Source organism: Trichechus manatus, unplaced genomic scaffold (assembly GCF_000243295.1).
Source record: "Trichechus manatus latirostris isolate Lorelei unplaced genomic scaffold, TriManLat1.0 scaffold00011, whole genome shotgun sequence".
NCBI lineage: Eukaryota > Metazoa > Chordata > Mammalia > Sirenia > Trichechidae > Trichechus > Trichechus manatus.
The window spans coordinates 29,042,876-29,061,328 of NW_004443947.1; the positions used below are offsets into that span (position 1 = coordinate 29,042,876).

An 18,453-nucleotide genomic window follows, 5' to 3' on the forward strand; every position below is an offset into this window, starting at 1 on the left:
AAGAGTTGGCCTCGGAAATTGTTTTAGTTCTGGGCTGATAGAGAATCCAGGGGCCATGCTTTCTGGGGTTCCTCCAGTCTCAGTCAGACCGTTAAATCTGGTCGTTTACTAGAATTTGAGTTCTGCACCCCGCCTTTCTCCTGCTCCATCAGGGACTGTCTGTTGTGTTCCCTGTCAGGGCGGTCACTGGTGGTAGCCAGCACTGTCTAGTTCTTTCTGGTCTTAGGCTGATGGAGTCTCTGGTTTATGTGGCCCTTTCTGTCTTTTGGGCTAATACTTGCCTTGTGTCTTTGGTGTTCTTCATTCTCCTTTATTCCAGGTGGTTAGGACCAATTGATGCATCTTAGAAGTCTTCTTGCTAGCTTTTAAGACCCCAGACGCCACTCACCAAAATAGGATGCAGAACATTTTCTTAATAAACTTTGTTATACCATGGTGGTCTTTTTGAAAGTAGACTCTGATGAATACAATTTTGCCTTTTCTTGATGAAACAATCAGTTATAAACATAAAAAGTAAATAGAAAATTTCCCTCAGGGTCTCAGGGTCTGTTAAGACATACAGGACCTATCGCTTACGTGGTAGATTAAATCAGTGGTTCTCGAAGTACAGTCTGCAAATCCCTGGGCCCCTAAGACCCTTTTAGGGGAGCTATGAGGTCAAAACTTTTTGCTTAATAGTATCAAGGTATTGTTTTTTCAGTGAGTTGACATTTGCACTGATGGTGCAGAAGCAAGGGTGGGTAAAATTTCTGGTGTCTTAGTATGAATCAAGGCAGTGGCACCAAACTGTGGTACTAGTAGTCATTGTATTGTCTTTTCACTATTCCTACATTTTCACTGCTGTGCTCTCATAGTAGAATAAAAAAGTGCCAGTTTTGTTGATGAAGCAGTAAAAATGATTTAATTTTACTAAATTATAAATAATTTTATTAAACTATTTCTTACTGCCTTTGTTAATTTTATTAATTTTATCACGTTTTATTGAACTATTAATTATATTGAATTAATTAAACACTTAATATTCTGTGTGATCCACGCTGAAGTATGACGGTTGTCCCAAGGAAAAGCACTTGTGCTATTGTTCGAGTTGCGAGCTGAACTACCTACCTGCTTTTTTTCATGAAACACCGTTTTTACTTGAAAGATAACAGTCCACAAACTATTCAGAGTAGGATATTTGCTAAATATTTTCTTGAAAAGGTATGAAGTGAGACTGTCATGTCAAGGAAAACAACTGAAAGTATTTATGGCTAATAAGAAAATTTGAACTTCAAGCAAAAATTAGGCATTTGTAAAACTTGTATTTACCACTGTGGTAAGTTTGACAACTTCCCAGTGCTTATAGACCTTTCTGATGAAATTGATAGTGATAATAAAAAAAAATGTGATTTTTGTTTTTGAATATTTTGTAATGAAATGTGTCAGTATTAGGAAGAGCTGCATAATTTAGTGAGCCAGTATTTTCCAAATGGCCAGTGAATGATATTGCAAAATCACGCATGAGCAAAAAATCCTTTCAAAGTACAAGGTAGACCAATGGATTTTAATTTAATGCAACTGAGTGCTTTGTTCATGGTATGGCTTCAGACTCCACATTGCAACTAAGCTTTAAGAAATGACTGCTTGTTGAATTTTGGTGTAGTTTTAAGGAAGACTATCCACATCTATCTGAAAAGGCTATTAAAATACTCCTTCCCTTTGAAACTGTCTTCATGGGGCTGGATTTTCTTCATACACTCGAACAAAACAAGGTATCACAACAGATTGAGTGCAAAAGTAGATAAGAGAATCCAGCTGTCTTCTATTAAGCCGGAAATTAAAGATATTTGCAGAGATGTAAAACAATGGCACACGTCTCACTAATTTTTTAAAATGTAGTTATTTTTTCTTAAAAAATAGGTAATTCACCCCCTCCTGAGACTGTGTCCCCTGAACACCCTATTAACTCAGAACTGAAGCCTCTCCCAAAGTCCACCTTTCAGCCAAAGATTAGACAGGCCTAGAAAACAAACAATTTACACATGTGAGGAACGTGCTTCTTAGCTCCATGAAGGCTATGAGACCAAAGGGGCAACACCTGCCCAAAAGCAAAGATGAGAAGGCAGGAAGGGACAAGAAAACTGGATAAATGGAAGCAGGGAACTTGGGGTGGAAAGGGGGAGAGTGCTGACACATTGCGGGGCTTGCAACTAATGTCACAAAACAATTTGTGTATAAAGTTTTTGAATGAAAAACTAATTTGCACTGTAAACTTTCACCTAAAACACAATTTTAAAAAAAGGTTATTTATGTTAGGTAATGAGCTTATTAGAGAAGTCCTGATGGTGCAGTGGTTAAGCCCTCAGCTTCTAACCAGAAGGTCAGCGGTTCAAACCCACCAGCCTCTCCATGGGAGAAAGATGTGGCAGTCTGCTTCCATAAAGATTTACAGCCTCGAAAACCCTATGGGGCACTTCTACTCTGTCCTATAGGGTTGCTATGAGTTGGAATTGAAGGCAATGGGTTTTTGGTTTAATGAGCTAATTATTATTATTATTAATGAATTGATAAATACTTAAAGCATTTCAGTTTTAATTTTTAATATAATAAATATTGATAGATACAGATGTAAACAAAAGCTGTTTGGGATTCTAAAAAAGTTTTAAGTGTGTAAAGGGGTCCTGAGACCAGAAAGTTTGAGAACTGCTAGATTAAATTATCCTAGAGAGCTATGCTCTTAAAAAATGTCTCTAATTGCTTTTTAGATCGTGCATCTTTATTTCCTTCTGTGCATTTATCTGTCTCTTTTACTTCTCTCAACTGCCAGTGAGCTTCCTTCTGATATCCCCTGAACCTCATTTAGTTTTCTTTCCCTAATCCACTATGGATGGAAAACCAGAGGATTACTCTTAATTTGAGTTGTGTATTAAGAGCAAAGAGCTCTGAGTAAGGGTCTTAGGATGTCTCCTTTGAGAGAAGGACATAAACTTTGAGTGCATGGATTCTGCACAGAGAAAGACTTTTTCTTTTTTGTTCTCATTGGTGTTCTGCACTGTGTTTTAAGAAGTCAAACTGCCTGGCGAGATAACATCTTGCTAAATGACATCTTACTACATGTAAAGGTGGTATTCCTGATTAGAAAATCATTCTTGAATATAAATTTTTAAAGCTTAAATGTTTTAAATTTCAATATCCTCTCCTGAGGTATTGAGAAGGTAGTGTAGCATGGTGGATAAAAGCAGGGGTTTTGGAGTTAAACCTGGGTTCCAAATCAAACTGTGACTTTGGGAAGTTACTAAACACTGAGCTTCAGTTTCCTCATCTGTAACGAGATCATTCCTCTTAGGTTGTTGTAAGGAGTAAATGAAATATTATATTTAATGTATGGCACATAGTAAGCACTCAACAAATGGTGGATATTATTTTCATTATTAGGAAAGTTTAAGTAAATAAAGATTTGTATTTTAAATGTCTTGCTTAGAAGGAAACCCATAAATTAATTTTGATTTACTTAAGTTGCTCCATTATTCGTAACCAAACCCTGGTGTGACAATCCCCAGTTATTTATAAAGTTAATTTATCTGTACGTGGTGCCATTAACAGTATTTGTTCAATTTAGTCAACATCTGGCTTTGCATAAGTAATCAGAAACCCTAATCTTTAAATGCCATTCAGAGAACTCTAAGAGGTTTTCTAAACAGATGGATTTATGTCTATGATTTTTATTTTCCATACCTGTTTGCCAGAGATTAGGCTCAAAAAAGATAGCACTGGGTCTCCCCTTCACTCCTCCACCCCTGCACTCCTCCATCTCCTGCCAAAGTTCTCGCCAGTGATTTCAGTTGAGAATGCAACAGTGATCTTGGTATTTAATTATATCTCAGTAAAGCCATTAAAGAAGCCCTGGTGGCGCAGTGGTTAAGAGCTATGGCTGCAGACTAAAAGGTCGGCAGTTCAAATCTACCAGCCACTCCTTGGAAACCCTATGGAGCAGTTTTGTTCTGTCCTATAAGGTCACTATGAGTTGGAATGGACTCTATAGCAATGAGTTTGATTTGGTTAAAGCTCTTAAAAAAAGTGGTAGCAGAAGGCAGAGAAAACCACAGAACGTGGTTCTGGTGACATTGGCCATCTTCATTTTCCAGCAGCATCCTTAGCTCTTGCCCCTCTGTCTAATGTACCTGGTTCCTTAGCCTTGGAAGGAGACTTCCTGCTTGAGGAGGCTCTAGCCACTCTCCTGGGCTCCTCCAGAGCACTAGCCCTGCCTTGTTTCCATTCTTACACAGTTGTATTCTAATGCAACAACTACTTTTTTTTCTTAAAGAGTTTTATTGTGATATAATTCACATACCATACAATTCACCCATTTAAAGAGTACAATTTAATGGTTTTTAGTATATTCACAGATGTGTGCAACCATCCCCACAGTCAATTTTAGAATATTTTCATCACCTCAAAAAGAAATCTTGTATCCTTTAGCTATCATTCCCCTAGTCTACCCACTCTCCTCCTACCAGCCATAGATAACTACTAGTCTACTTTCTGTTTCTACAGATTTCCATGTTCTGGACTTTCATATAATACGTTGACTTTTGTGACTGACTTCTTTCACTTAATGTAATGTTTTTAAGGTCCATCCAGTGTTTCAATACATTCATCCATCATGTATCAGTACATCATTCCTTTTTATGACTGAGTAATGTTCCCTATGGATATACCACAATTTGTTTATCCATTCATCCACTGATGGCTGTTTGAGTTGTTTCTACCTTCTGGCTATTACAAATAATGCTGCTGTAAATATTCATGTACAAGTCTTTGTGTGGACATATGTTTTATTTTTCTTGGGGTATATACTTAGGAATGGAATTGCTGGGTCATATGGTAACTCTATGTTTAACTGCCAGATTGTTTTCCATACATTTTATACTCCCACCAATGGTATATGAGGGTTCGGATTTCTTCACATCCTTGCCAACACTTGTTATTACCTGACTTAAAAAAAAATTTTTTTTTTTTAAGCCACCTGACTTTTTGATTCTAGCCATCCTACTGATGGTGAAGTGGTTTCTTATGTGGTTTTGATTTGTATTTCCCTGATGACTGATGATGTGGAGCATCTTTTCCTGTGCCCATTGGCTATTTGTATATCATCCTCAGAGAAATGTCTATTCATTTTTTAATTGGGCTGTTTTTTTATAATTAGATTATAAGAGCTCTTTATATATTCTAGATACAAATCCCTTGTCAGATAAATGATTTGCAAATATACTGTTCTGTAGGTTGTGTTTGTGCTTCCTTTGAGCACAAAAGTTTTTAATTTTGATGAAGTTCAGTTGATTTTTACTTCTGTTGCTCATGCTTTTAATGTCGCATCTAATAATCCGTTGCCAAATCCAAGGTCATGAAGATGTGTCCCTGTCTTTTCTTCTGAAATATAGTTTTAGCTGTCATATTTAGGTCTTTGATCCATTTTGAGTAATTTTTGTATATGGTGTGAGATAAGGGAACAACTCCTTTTTATACTCAGGACTGTGGAGAGGTAAAAGGGAAGTACATGACAGGGATTTTCAAACAGTTTTGATCACAAACACTTAGCAGTAAAAGTTTTTTTGAGTATATTTGAATGCTTATAAATTGTACACATGTAGCATTGTAAATATATATTATGTAAATTCTAAAATATACCCTAAAATAGATTTTTTTTTTCCAGAGTAATGCTCACCATTTATTGAACTCTTGTTATGTGCCAGGGACTGTTTTAAGTGCTTTATCTATATCTCATTTAATGAATGGGATATGCTTTTAAAAAAAACAAAACAAAACAACCCCTGCCCCCCCAAAAAAAACCAATAAAACAAAACCCAAGTCACATTTTACAAATTGATGTTCTGTGAAAAATAAAGGTTAAAAAAAAATCAGCTAGGTTAGGGGAACCCTGCGTGCTCTATCCTGGTAGCTCCCAAACATTGGGATATAGAGAATCCTTAATATATTCCCATGCCTGGCTCCCACCCCAGATACTAAAATAGATATTTTAAAGAATGGGATAAATACCTATAAATAGAAATTCAATTTTTTTTTTTTTTTGCTGCACTCCATTGGATCATTTTTTGAACCTCTTGGGGTACATATGTCTCACTACAGATTCAGATTCATCTCCTGTGCCCAAATAATTTAGAGCTTAGTTGGGAAAATAAAATGCCTGCCTAAAAGTCAGGTTTTGGATTTCAGATAGTAGGGTATGATTAGAAGTTGTTTAGATGAGTTATATATGTCATAGTTGTTATCAGTTAGTGAGATCAGCTTTTCCCAAACCATACAGTACCTGAGATCACTAAAGCTTTTGAATTCTCTGCCTCAAACACCAAGAGAGGGACAAAAGGATAGCAGAGGGAGAGAGAGGTGCCAAGATAGAATTGTATTTTTTATGGGGATTTTGGGAAGGAAACAGATATGAAACAGTAATAATTTGTCCTGGCAAGCTGTGGACTGGTGATTAAAACATACTCACATAGTATGATTGTAAGTGGTATACATTTCTGTGCTCAAGAGTTCTTGTCTACATACCAGATTGTAGAGAAGCCTTGGGCTGGGCCTCAAGGTGGGGCGAGGGGGGCGGGGGAGGAGGATAGGATTGAATTTAGCTATGTGGAGAGGGGAAGTACATTTCCTGCCAATTTGTGTGGATGTGTTGGTTGTTTGGTCCTGACTCACATTTGCTTGTGTGTTTCTAAGTATAGATATTCTGTGTTCCCCCTCATCTCTTACCAGGCTTACTCCAAAAGCTTCCTCATCATTCTTCCAACATTCTGGAATCCCCTTTTCTTCTTTCTTCTTATCCATCATTATCTCTTACCTCGTTCCTGAATTACGGCCTCAGCCACCTTCTTCCTTTCTTGTTCCCCTTCCAATGCATTTCCTACCCAGCAGCCAAAATGATCTTTCCGAAATTGAAGTTTGATCATATCAGTCTCTGCTTAAAATCATTTAGTGGCTCCCCACTCTTTCAGTATAAAGTTTGAATTCCTTATGATGGTTTTAAGGCCTGTTGTTATTTGGATGCTACTAACCTTTCCAGAGTCCCTGGGTGGTGTGGGTTAATGCACTCAACTGCTAATTGAAAGGTTGAAGGTTCGAGTCTTTACCCAGAAGTTCCTCAGAAGAAAGGCTTGATGATCTACTTCCAAAAATTAGCCATTGAAAACCCTGCAGAGCACAGTTCTACTCTGATACACATGGGGTCATCATGAGTTGGAGTCAACTCGACGGCAGCTGGTTACTCATCTTCCTAGCTTCATTCCACTCTTCTTCTCCGCCTTACACTAGACATTCCTAACCAAATTACAGTTATTGCCGTGCTTTCCTTCACATTTGAGTCTTTGCACTTGTTTCCTCTGCTGGAAACTATTCCCATTCACTTAGCTAACTTGTACTCATCTTTCAGGTCCTGAGTTAAATTCCACTTCCTTGAAAGCACATGCATAGTACCTGTTTAGTACTGGGTTTTCACCATTTCTCTATATGTGCTTCTTGGATGTAATGCAAAGAGCACTGGACTTGGAGTGGGGGTGGGAAGGCCAGGGTTTAACTCCTAATCTGCACTACGTGATACTGGGGAAATAACTTCAAGCTCTAGTTTCTTCATCTCTAAAATGGGATAACACCACTTTTCTTATAGGATCATTGAAAGAATGTATCGATATAATGTCCATAGAAGGATTCTGTAAGCACTAACGCACCATGCTCATGTAAATTGCTGCTACTGTTACTGTTACACCGCTGTACTACTACCACCACTACCACCCACTTCCCCTCCTCCTCCCATGACCTCGTGATCCTCACCAGTCTTCCTACAGTGCTTTACATGGTATTTGGTTTTTCAGGGGATGAAGACTTTACCAAAGAAATTACAGAGCTGTTTTCCCAGCTGCACGTCTCCTCCAAACCAGAGAAACTGGCCAGAGTAAGTTATTATTTCTGGGTGATTTTCATTATTTTACTTGTCTGGATTTAGTGGATAAAGAGCATAAGATTCTAAACTCCTGGCAAGGGTGTCACCAAAATTGAGGGTATATTCTAAGTTCTGTACCTTCTACCTTCCACCTTCTCCCCCAGGTTAGCATGCTAAACTCACATCTGCCCCCTCCCCCCAACACATCTCCCATCCTTACCTATTTTCATTTGGATTTGTTTGCTTGTCTGAGAGCTTAATTTAGGCCTCAGTGTTGGTCAGTTAAAGTTGGCAGTGCTGACAAGCCTTCCTGATGCCAGTGGACAAGTATCTACTGAGGTCTCACTGCTCAGGGCTCTGAGTAATTCAGAGATGATGGGATATGGCCCCTTCCTTTAGGGAGCTGGAGGTTGCCTTTTCCCAGAGCCCAACAACTCAGGTAATGACTACTTAGCATGTGGAAATGAGAGAGTTTCATGGCCCAGGTCTTCATTTTTGGTGATGACTCCTGAGCTGTCTTCACACATCTGGCACGTGAAGAAACTTTAGTCAGAACTCAGAGTGAATAGGGAGGGACTGTTTCAGATCAGTGTCCAGTAGCATATATGCTAGTGCCACACATGGAACAGTATACACTGGGTCATGGCCTGCTTGCTGCCTTTTTATCCTCCGCTCCCAAACTGGGGAAACATTTCAGGACCAGAGTCGCATGGCTTCCTGGCCAGGGAGAGCTGATAGCCATTGCATAGTCAGCACAGTAGCCTCCCCCCACCCAATGCTCCAGCATAAGGAATATAGTGCTTGGTTTGTTATCCCAGTCTCCTGTGCGCAGTGAAAATGCTACATTCTCCAAGAAAGCTTTTCAGACCACACTCGAGCAGCTCATTCCTCTTATCTGAGCACTTCATCACAACACTTTCTATCTTGAATCATTGTTTTTTTGTTTGTTTTTGGAAATAATTTCATACAGAAAAGTTGCAACAATAATACAACACTCGTATTTTCTTTATGCAAATTTACTTATTGTTACCATTTTACCTCATTTGCCTAATCATTTGTGCTTGTACACGTGTGTGTATTTTCTCTCTCTCTGTCTCTCTCTCTATATTTATACACACACACTATTATTATTTTTGGAATCATTAGAGAGTAAGTTGCAAATATTACGTAGCCCTTTATGCCTAAATACTTTAATATGAATAGCCTAAAGGGATACAGATATTCCTTTATATAGCCACAGTACAGTTATCCACGTCGGTAAATTTAACATTAATACCATACTTTTGTTACTCAATTGTCCATATTCCAGTTTTGTCAGTTCACCCAATAATGTCCTTTATAGCAAATTTTTCCCTCTGACAGTGAACCCAGTGCTTGATTGCAAATTGTATTTAGATGTCATGTACTTTTCGTCTCCTTTAATCAGCAATAGTTTCTCAGCCTTTCTTTGTCTTTTATGACATTGATATTTTTGAAAAATACACTCCCCCTTTTCCTTTTATAACAATAGAACATACCTCATTTGGGGTTTTTCTGGTGTTTTCTCATGATTAGAGTCAGGTTACGTTTTCCTAGCCAAAATATCCCATAAGAGATGTGTCCTGCTCAGGGTATCAAATCTAGAGGCACACGATGCCCGTCTGCCCCCACTGGCCATGTGTTGTCTGATTTCTCACTGCACAATTACTATGTTGTTCTATGCTACTGTGGGTAGAAGATACTTCAAGACCATACAAATATCCTGCTCCTCCTCATCATTTCCCTCCTAGATTTAACATCGAATCATGATTCTTGCTGGACCTGTCTTCACTGTGATGGTTGCAAAATGGTGATTTTTTTCAACCCTAGCCCTTCCTCCACATTACCAATTGGCTTTTGACATTCTGCTATAGTCAAGAGTTCTTCTTTATCTCTTTGTTATCGCTGTGGCTTCATGGGCTTCTTTTTTTCCTCAGTGATTTACAATTTATCACTGTCCTTAATTATTTTAATGTTCAAATTGTCCTTCATGCGGGCTCCTCTGTCCTTGTAGCATGCCCCCAACAATTTTTGAGCACTTTCTTACTTTCTGCATAACAAGATATTCCATGGTTCTTATTCTTACTCTGCATGTTTTGTGACTTTGGGCAAACTCCGTTCCTTCTCCAGGTCTTATTTTGTTCAGCTGGAAACAAATAAGTTGTTGGAGAAGCTAATCTCAAAGATGCCTTTTAATTTCTATGTCCAGATCTCACCAATGGAAAGTTCTAGGTTGAATCATGGGGAGTGAGGGAACAGTTTTGGAAAGGGTTGATGAATTGCTTTGAGTTGGCACAGTGGTTTGCGGTAACTTCACTTAGTGTATTTATTACAGGAGAGATTGCTTTGTGCATTCCATATGCCTATTAAAATACTTTGTCCAAGTACATTAAATTTATGGTACCAGTTTTCTTTTTCTTTTATTTGACCTTGTATCTCCACGTATTTCTTTCATTTTTAATGAAACATTAAACATTAAACATTTATTGAGCTGAACTCTGGAGATTTGTGCACTTTATATAAGTTATATTTTAGATAAATCAACTTCTGGTTTTTGTCTCATTTTACCTCTTCAAAGTTGTTGTAAAGAACTTCTCATACTCTTTGGACTATTTGTCAATTGTTATGATTCTTTCTAGCTTCATCTCTCACTATACTCTTCTATAAACCTCACTACTCCAACTTCATCTCCTATCACGCTCCCCCACCCTCTATATTCTTCCCATACTGGCCTTCTTCTTTTCTTCGTATACAACAAGCTAATTTCTCTCTGCTTACAACTCTCTTTGCCTGTATATCTGTGTGACTGACTCCTTTATATCCTTTAGATTTCAGCTCAAATATCACTTCTCAGAGACCCTTCCTCATCAATCCTCCAAACTAAAGCTGCCCTCTGTCTACCTAGTCTGTATTCTTCATCACTCCATTTCGTTTTCTTCGTGCATATATTTATTTGTTTGTTTCTTAATTGTCGTTCTTACTAGAGAAAAGAAGATCAGGGCCCTAGCTTATATTTACCACTGTATCCCCAACACCTAGCACAGTATGCAGCAAATATTTGAAGTACATAAATGGATTAATAAATTCTTGCACCTTATACTCTGGGCTTGCCAGATAGCTCAGCTTCCTTAGCACACCTTGCATTTTCCTACTTCTGAGCCTTTATATAGTTCATTCTGGGTTTTTTTTTTTTTTTTATTTGAGAGGCTTAAGTAGTAGGAAGGTTATAGATCAGAGCCAGATTGTTCCTGATGGATTTTGTGGGAGGCCATATGTTATAGGGGAAAGAACCCTGCAGTGAGTGTGTGGGTACACAGGTTTTGCTCTAGCTCATTAATGTTGTGGCCTTGGGTAAAAACCTACCTATTGATCCTTAAAGGCCCAACTCCAATTCCATATGTAATAAAACCTGTGATTCTCTTAGGTGGAATGACCTAATGTTTTCTCTAGACTCCTAATGCTTGGTTATAGCTTTGAACACATTCTGTCTGGTATAAAGTTATTGAAGTGGATACCTTCATTTTATGACAATAAACATTTCATTAGAAACCAATACTCAGTTACAAATAATAGAAACTTAAGTCAAGCTGGCTTTAAGGAAAAAGAGGAATTTATTAGCTCAGGAAACCAGAAAGTCAAGAGGAAGACTGGCTTTAGGCATGGTTCTACCTGGGAACCAGTCCCCCTCCGTCTCTTGGCTCCTCTTTCTTCTGCTTTGGCTTCATTCTTAGGGAAGAGTTTCTCATGCCGTTGACAGAGGGTAGTGGTGTTAAAATGCCAAAGGAAACTAGAAACAACCCAAAGGTCTATCAGCAGGAGAATGGATAAATTATGGTATGTGCATAAAATGATATACTACACAGCAATAAATAAGAATGAACTATTGATACATGCAACAACCTGGATGAATCTAATAGACACTATGTTGAGCAAAAGAAGCCAGACACAAAATAGAATATACTTATGGTTCCATTATATGGATTTTAAGACAGGAAAAGTCTATAGTGAGACAGAAGAGTACCTTTGAGCAGAGGGAAGGAGACACAGTATTGACTAGGAAGGAGCATGAGAGGACCTTCTGGGTTGGTGAGGAGGTTCTATATCTTGATCTGTCAGTTACGCAGGCATATATATATATATATATGTATATATGTAAACATTTCTTGAGCTGAACTCTAGAGATTTGTGCACTTCACTGTATATAAGTTATATTTCAGTGTTTTAAAAAAGCCAAAGGACTAGAGAACTTCAAGGAATGAGTGGATACTAGTAGGTGGTGTAGATAGGCCTAGTAAGATAAGGACTAAAAAGCTACATGATGTGTTTGGGTAAGAGTATTAGCACTGACTTCCATAAGGCTAGCATAAGCTGAGGTTAGAGGAATTGAATGGGCAATAATCTTCTTCTTATTTAGGCAAGAAGTACTGCCTACGAATGGATCGCGACATCTCTGACCAAGCCATTAGCAGAGAAAGAAGACGGGGAAAAATGTTTGGAAGTGGAAAGTACTGAGCAAGCCAATAAAAATTCAGTAGAGGTAACTAAGCAACAAAGCCTTACTTTGCAGATTGGAGATGTGGGTACCATAGTCAGGGACCCAACTTCCTTCTATTGTGTTACACTGCTATGCATAGTTTCAACCTTATAGTCCAAGATTATAGCATCGTAGTTCCAGGCTATAGGATGAAAGAAGGAGTAAAGAAAAGGAGATAAAGGGTACATTTGTTGTGTCATAAGGAAGGTTCCCAGAAGCTGCCACAAGACACTTTCTATCTAAATCTCTTTGGCCAAAACTCAGTTACATTACACCACCTGACTTCAGTGGAACCTTTGTTTTTGCAACTAGGAGCCCAGATGTAAAATTACTATGGAAGAAAGGGATAAGTTTATTTAGGGACAACTATTAGTGTCTGGAAGGAGCCCTGGTGGCACAATGGTTAAGCACTCGACTGCTAACTGAAAGGTCGGCAGTTCGAACTCATCAGCAGTGCAGTTGGGAGAAAAAACTTGGCGATCTGCTCCTGTGAAGATTACAGCCTGGAAAACCCTGTGGGGGCAGTTCTTTTCTGTCCTGTAGGGTCACTATGAGTCTGAATTGACTTGATAGCACACAGCACCAACATTGTTGTCTGCTAAGATATCGAATTCTTCAGAATGAGAGAAGCACAGTTGTGTCATTTCCTAGAGGATGAAAAAAACAATGTTTTGTTCTCTCAGTCTTTGTTTTGTTTTTCCTTCCAGGATATCCATTCATTTGCAATCCGGAGTCTAGCAGAACTGACTGCCTGCTCAATCGAACTGTTCCACAAAACAGCAGCATTGGTTCTGCATGGTCAGAAGCAGGAAGTGACAGCCATAGAAAGGAGCAGAACCCTTTCTCAGTAAGTGTAATGAGTATCCCTCTAACTGATGCAGATTGCTGAAAGAGTTTTCTTGGCTTATTTTCAGAAACTTAGAAACTTCCCTCTCAATAAGCTGCTGTTCACATTGCACCTACTCACATATTAGAGGTTTGTTCATTTTGGGTTTTAGTTAATAAGTAGCCAAGGATGTTTCTTTTAATTAAACCTTAATAAGTCAACATTATAAATCTTCCCTTTCTTATTAAGCAACTCATGTTCTGAAAACTGGTTCTCAGTTTATTAGTCGTAAAGCCACCCAGCAGCTCTTCAGGATAAAGACCTGATGATCTGCTTCTGTGAAGATTTCAGCCTAGGGAATGAAGTTCTGCTCTGTAACATGGAGTTGCTATGAGTTGGAATCAACTCAGTGGCACACAACAATAACTATATATATTATATATATAATATATACACACACACACACACACACATATATACACATATACATGTATACTTGTATATATATATCTGTATATATGTATGAAATATATATGTATATTTAATTTCATTTGCACATAGTCTTCCCCTTAATTAGCAAATTAGAATCCATGAAAACTGAGATTTTGCTTATTCACTTATCCCCAGTGCCCTAGAACAGCACCTGGCACATAGAAGACTTCCAGTAAATATTTGTTGAATAAATGGATTAATGACTATATATTTATTTTAAATATTTCTAAATGAAGTATAAGGTCTTTTAAGTACTGTGTTTTCTCCTTAAAATGTATTTTAGTTATTTCCTTTGATTAAACTTGAAGTATAGTACTTTCTAGAGGATTTTGTAGAAAAATGTTTTCTGAGGACTGAAGATGAAACCTACTTGTAGCATGAAACCTGCTCAAATGGGTCCCAAATACATTAAGTCCCCAAGTACTTTAGCTGATTTATGTGTATTTGCTCCCTTTAAAAGCTTTCGTCTTTCACATATAATACCAGGAGTGGTTTGTTTTCTTCCAAGAATTGTTAAATATAGCTTATTAAAAAAGGAGAGAGAAAGAAAAGATAAAAAGGAACCCTTCTGACTCTTCTGCCTTCTTTCCCAGGGTAACAGTTGTGTTGTGTAAAGAGTTGTCCGCCCTGTCTAAAGAATTCACCACCTGCCTAACAACTGCTGGGGTAAGAATTTATGTCTTTTACTGGGCTAACGTCTGTAAGTTAGTGGTTTTTAGTATATTTAGAGTTGTGCAACCATCACCATAATCTAATTTTAGAATATTTTCATCATTCCAAAAAGAAATCTCATACCATTAGGAGTCACTCCCCATTCCCTTTCCCCCACTAGACTCCCCCAGACCTAGGCAACACTAATCTACTTTTTGTCTGTATAGATTTGCCTATTCTGGACATTTCATATAAATAGAATCATACAATGTGTGGTCTTTTGTGTCTGGCTTTACTTATTGGCTATTATGAATAATGTTGCTATGGACATGCATGTGCCAGTTTTTGTGTGGACATGTTTTCGTTTCTTTTAGGTAGATAGCTAGAAGTGGTATTGCTGTGTCATGAAGGTCATTGAGAAACTGCTAGACTGTTTTCCAAGTGGCTGCACCATTTCACATTCTCACCAGCTATGTATGATGGTTCTAATTTCTCCAGTTCTCACCAACGCTTGTTTTGTCTCTCTCTGTTATTTTAGCCATCCTAAGTGAGTATGAAGTAGTATCTTACTGTGGTTTTGATTTGCATTTCCCTTGCTGTGAGTTGGAATTGACTCGACTGCACTGGGTTTCAGGTTTTTATGACTGATGATGCTGAGCAGCTTTTGTATTTCACTAATCACTGATGGTGATGTGCTAATGCCCATTTGTGTATCTTCTTTGAAGAGATGTCTAGTCAAATCCTTTGCCCATTTTTTAATTTATTATTTTTAAAAATTATTTAAAATGTTAAAATCTTTGAGGTGTAAGGGTTTTTTATATATTCTGGATACAAGTTTGTTAAAAATATATGATGTGCACGTATTGTCTGCAGTCTGTAGGTTATCCTTCACTTTCTTGATAGTGTTCTTTACTACAAAAAAGTTTTAAATTTTGACCAAGTCAACTTGTCAGTATTCTCTTTTATCACTTGTGTTTTTGGCATTGTATCTAAGAAATCATTGTCTAATCCAAGATCATGCAGATTTATTCCTACGTTTTCTGAGAGTTTTGTAGTTTTACCTGTTACATTTATGTTTACGATCCATTTTGACTTAATATTGTGTTATGGTGTGAGGTAGAGGTCCAACTGCACACTTTTACATGTGGCTATTTAGATGTCCCAGCACCATTTGTTGAAAAAGACTATTCGTTCACTATTAATTGTCTTGGCCCCTTTTTTCGAAAATCAGTTGACCATAGATACACAGATTTATTTCTGGACTCTCATTTCTGTGCTTTTAATCTGTATGTCCTTATGCCAGTATCATACTGTCTTAATTACTGTCGCTTTGTAGTAAGTTTTGAAATCAGGAAGTGTGTGAGTCCTCCAACTTTGTTCTTTTTTCAAGATCGTTTTGCCTGTTTAAGGTTCTGTGAGTTTCCTGTGAACTTTAGGATCAGCTTGTCTATGTCTAAATGATATTTGCAACTCATTTTTGTTCTTTTTTTAATGAAGTATATACTGTACTTTGTGCTGCCCTGTAAGACCTGTGCTGGAAATATAGACATTGATAAAAACCCTTTTAAAGAGTAGCTCCTTACTGCCAGTAGGAGAGCTATAGTTAATGCTAAAGATTTTTTTTTTTAATGGAGTTGCAATAATTTACTGCAGGTGTATGAACTATGGAAGATGGTTGAGAAACTAGTAATCATGTATTAGAATAAAATCAAGGACATTTTGAACAAGCAAATGAAAATCACTTTGTAGTAGGTGTATCTGTGCCAGTGCAGTGATAGTTTTTCTGGCCCTTAAATTTGTTTTAATTAAGACCATGGCCCAAATTAATCTTTCTTACTTTGAGTTTAGCTTATTCCTGTGATTATTAGTTTAGATTATTCCTATGATACAGCTTCTCTTTTCCTCTCAGTATTTTCTTTAAAAGAGCTCCTGGGTTTCTTGAAGTTATTCTCCTGAGGACAAATCTTTCCATATGTTCCATAAAGAAACTTTAACCCAGCAAATCAACTTTAAGGTGCTAACAGGTGCGAGTATTAAATTTGCATTATTTATTTCCAGGAAATGAGACTTTTACAAACAGCCAGTCTTAAAAACTGTTCAGTTTTTAGAGCACATGTTCCATATATGCAAAATTTGTTTTAAAATTGTTTTAAAGTATTCTGGTCAGGTGTGCCTTTCTCCCATAAAATGATGATACATTTTAAAAGTCAATAAAAAACTACAAAGCAATACACTCTCAAATCAGATAACATAGAAAGGTATAGAGGAAGTTTAAAGCACTTACAATTTCATCTTTCAGCAATGTCTCTGTGTCCAAAATGCTTATATTTTTGTATGGTTTTTTGTGTGTGTGTATTTCAAAGTGGAATCAAACTCTACTTACTATTTTTTAACCTGCTGTGCTCACTTAATACCGTATTCTTTGTTGTAGGTCAAAGAGAATGCAGACGTCCTTAACCCATTAATCACTGCGGTATTTCTAGAGGTTAGTGGCAATTGTTTTTAAGTCTCTGACTCTGAAAGCATTATTGTTATGTATTAATGAACTCTTTCCTAAGTCTTTAGTCTCTGACTTTTTTTTAAGTCATCAGATTGGTAGGTTAGCCATGTTGATGGAGATATGACCACCAAAACCCAAAAACCAAACCTGTTGCCATCGAGTCGATTCCGACTCATAGCGACCCTATAGGACAGAGTAGAAATGCCCCGTAGAGTTTCCAAGGAGCGCCTTGTGGATTCGAACTGCTGACCTTTTGGTTAGCAGCCGAGCTCTTAACCACTTTGCCACCAGGGTTTCTGATGTGACTACAGTGGTGTGTATTTGATGTGTACCCCTGTTCATTAATTACAAAACTACAGAGTAAAGTAGAAATGAAGAAGCTGTAAGCTGTCATTACTTAGTATTACCCCTTGGCAGCTTAAAAAACCAAAAACCTGTTGGCTGTCAATTTGATTCTGACTCATAGCGACCCTATAGGACAGAGTAGAACTGCTCCACAGGGTTTCCAAGGAGTGGCTGGTGGATTTGAACTGGCCACCTTTTGTTAGGAACCGAGCTCTTAACCACTGTGCCACCAGGGCTCCACTTCGCAGCTTAGTGGACAATTTTCAATAATGAAACACCTTCTGGAGACCAGCTGGTAGACATGAAGGGCTGGAAGTTACAAGCAGGCAAGCACTGCTTCCTAAAGGACTAAGGTTTTACACAGAGGGGATTGGTTAAAAATCAAAACAAAACATTTTGTCATATCCTTGGCAAGAAATCTTGCTTTATTTTGCTCAGGGCTTCCAACTGTTTCTTCTAGTTCGAGCTCCTGCTGAGAATTTGGATGTCTAACAAGTTCCCAGAAAACCAAACCCACTGCTGTCAAGTCGATTCCAACTCTTAGCAACCCTATAGGACAGAGTAGAACTGCCACATAGGGTTTCCAAGGAGCTGCTGGAGGATTCAAACTGCTGATCTTTTGGTTAGCAGCCGAGGTCTTAACCACTTTGCAACCAGGGCTCCAACAAGTTACCAGGTGATGCTAGTGCTGCTGGTTGGGGACCAATTCTGAGAACCACTAGTAGAACAGTGGTTCTTAAAATCTAATGTAAGAATCACCTGGGAATCTTGGTAAAATATAGATCCTGATTTAGTATGTCTGGGGTGGAAATGCAAGTTCTCAGCAGTGGTTCAACCTGGAACAAACCGGTTGGAAGCCCTGGTTTTATCAGAGAAGTGCCTGTATTTACATACTATTTGTCAGTTTATTAGATTTAGGGAAGTGGAAGAAGGGGGTGCAGGAGGATCCTGTGATCAATTAATTATATTGCCTCCCTATGTGATGCTTTCTGGATTCCATGGTTTTTTTTATTTTTTTTATTTTTTTTATTTTTTTATTGTTGTAGTTTAAGTGAAAGTTTACAATTCACGTTAGTCTCTCATACAAAAATTTATACATACATTGTTATGTGACCCTAATTGCTCTCTGCATACTGTGACAGCACACTCCTCCT

General features: G+C 37.8%; 1 protein-coding gene across 9 annotated transcripts in view; it reads left to right on the plus strand.

Moving 5' to 3' along the window:
* Nucleotides 1-18,453, plus strand: part of FAM114A2 (family with sequence similarity 114 member A2) — a 45,983-nt gene that overhangs the window by 18,357 nt on the left and 9,173 nt on the right. For 4 of the 9 annotated variants that reach the window (XM_023726592.1, XM_023726598.1, XM_023726593.1 and 1 more), the window contains exons 9-13: nt 7,866-7,945; nt 12,366-12,488; nt 13,193-13,332; nt 14,397-14,469; nt 16,886-16,939. In XM_023726592.1, the coding sequence (XP_023582360.1) occupies nt 7,866-7,945; nt 12,366-12,488; nt 13,193-13,332; nt 14,397-14,469; nt 16,886-16,939 (470 nt within the window). The other 5 variants (XR_002823147.1, XR_002823148.1, XM_023726597.1 and 2 more) reach the window with 5 other exon arrangements.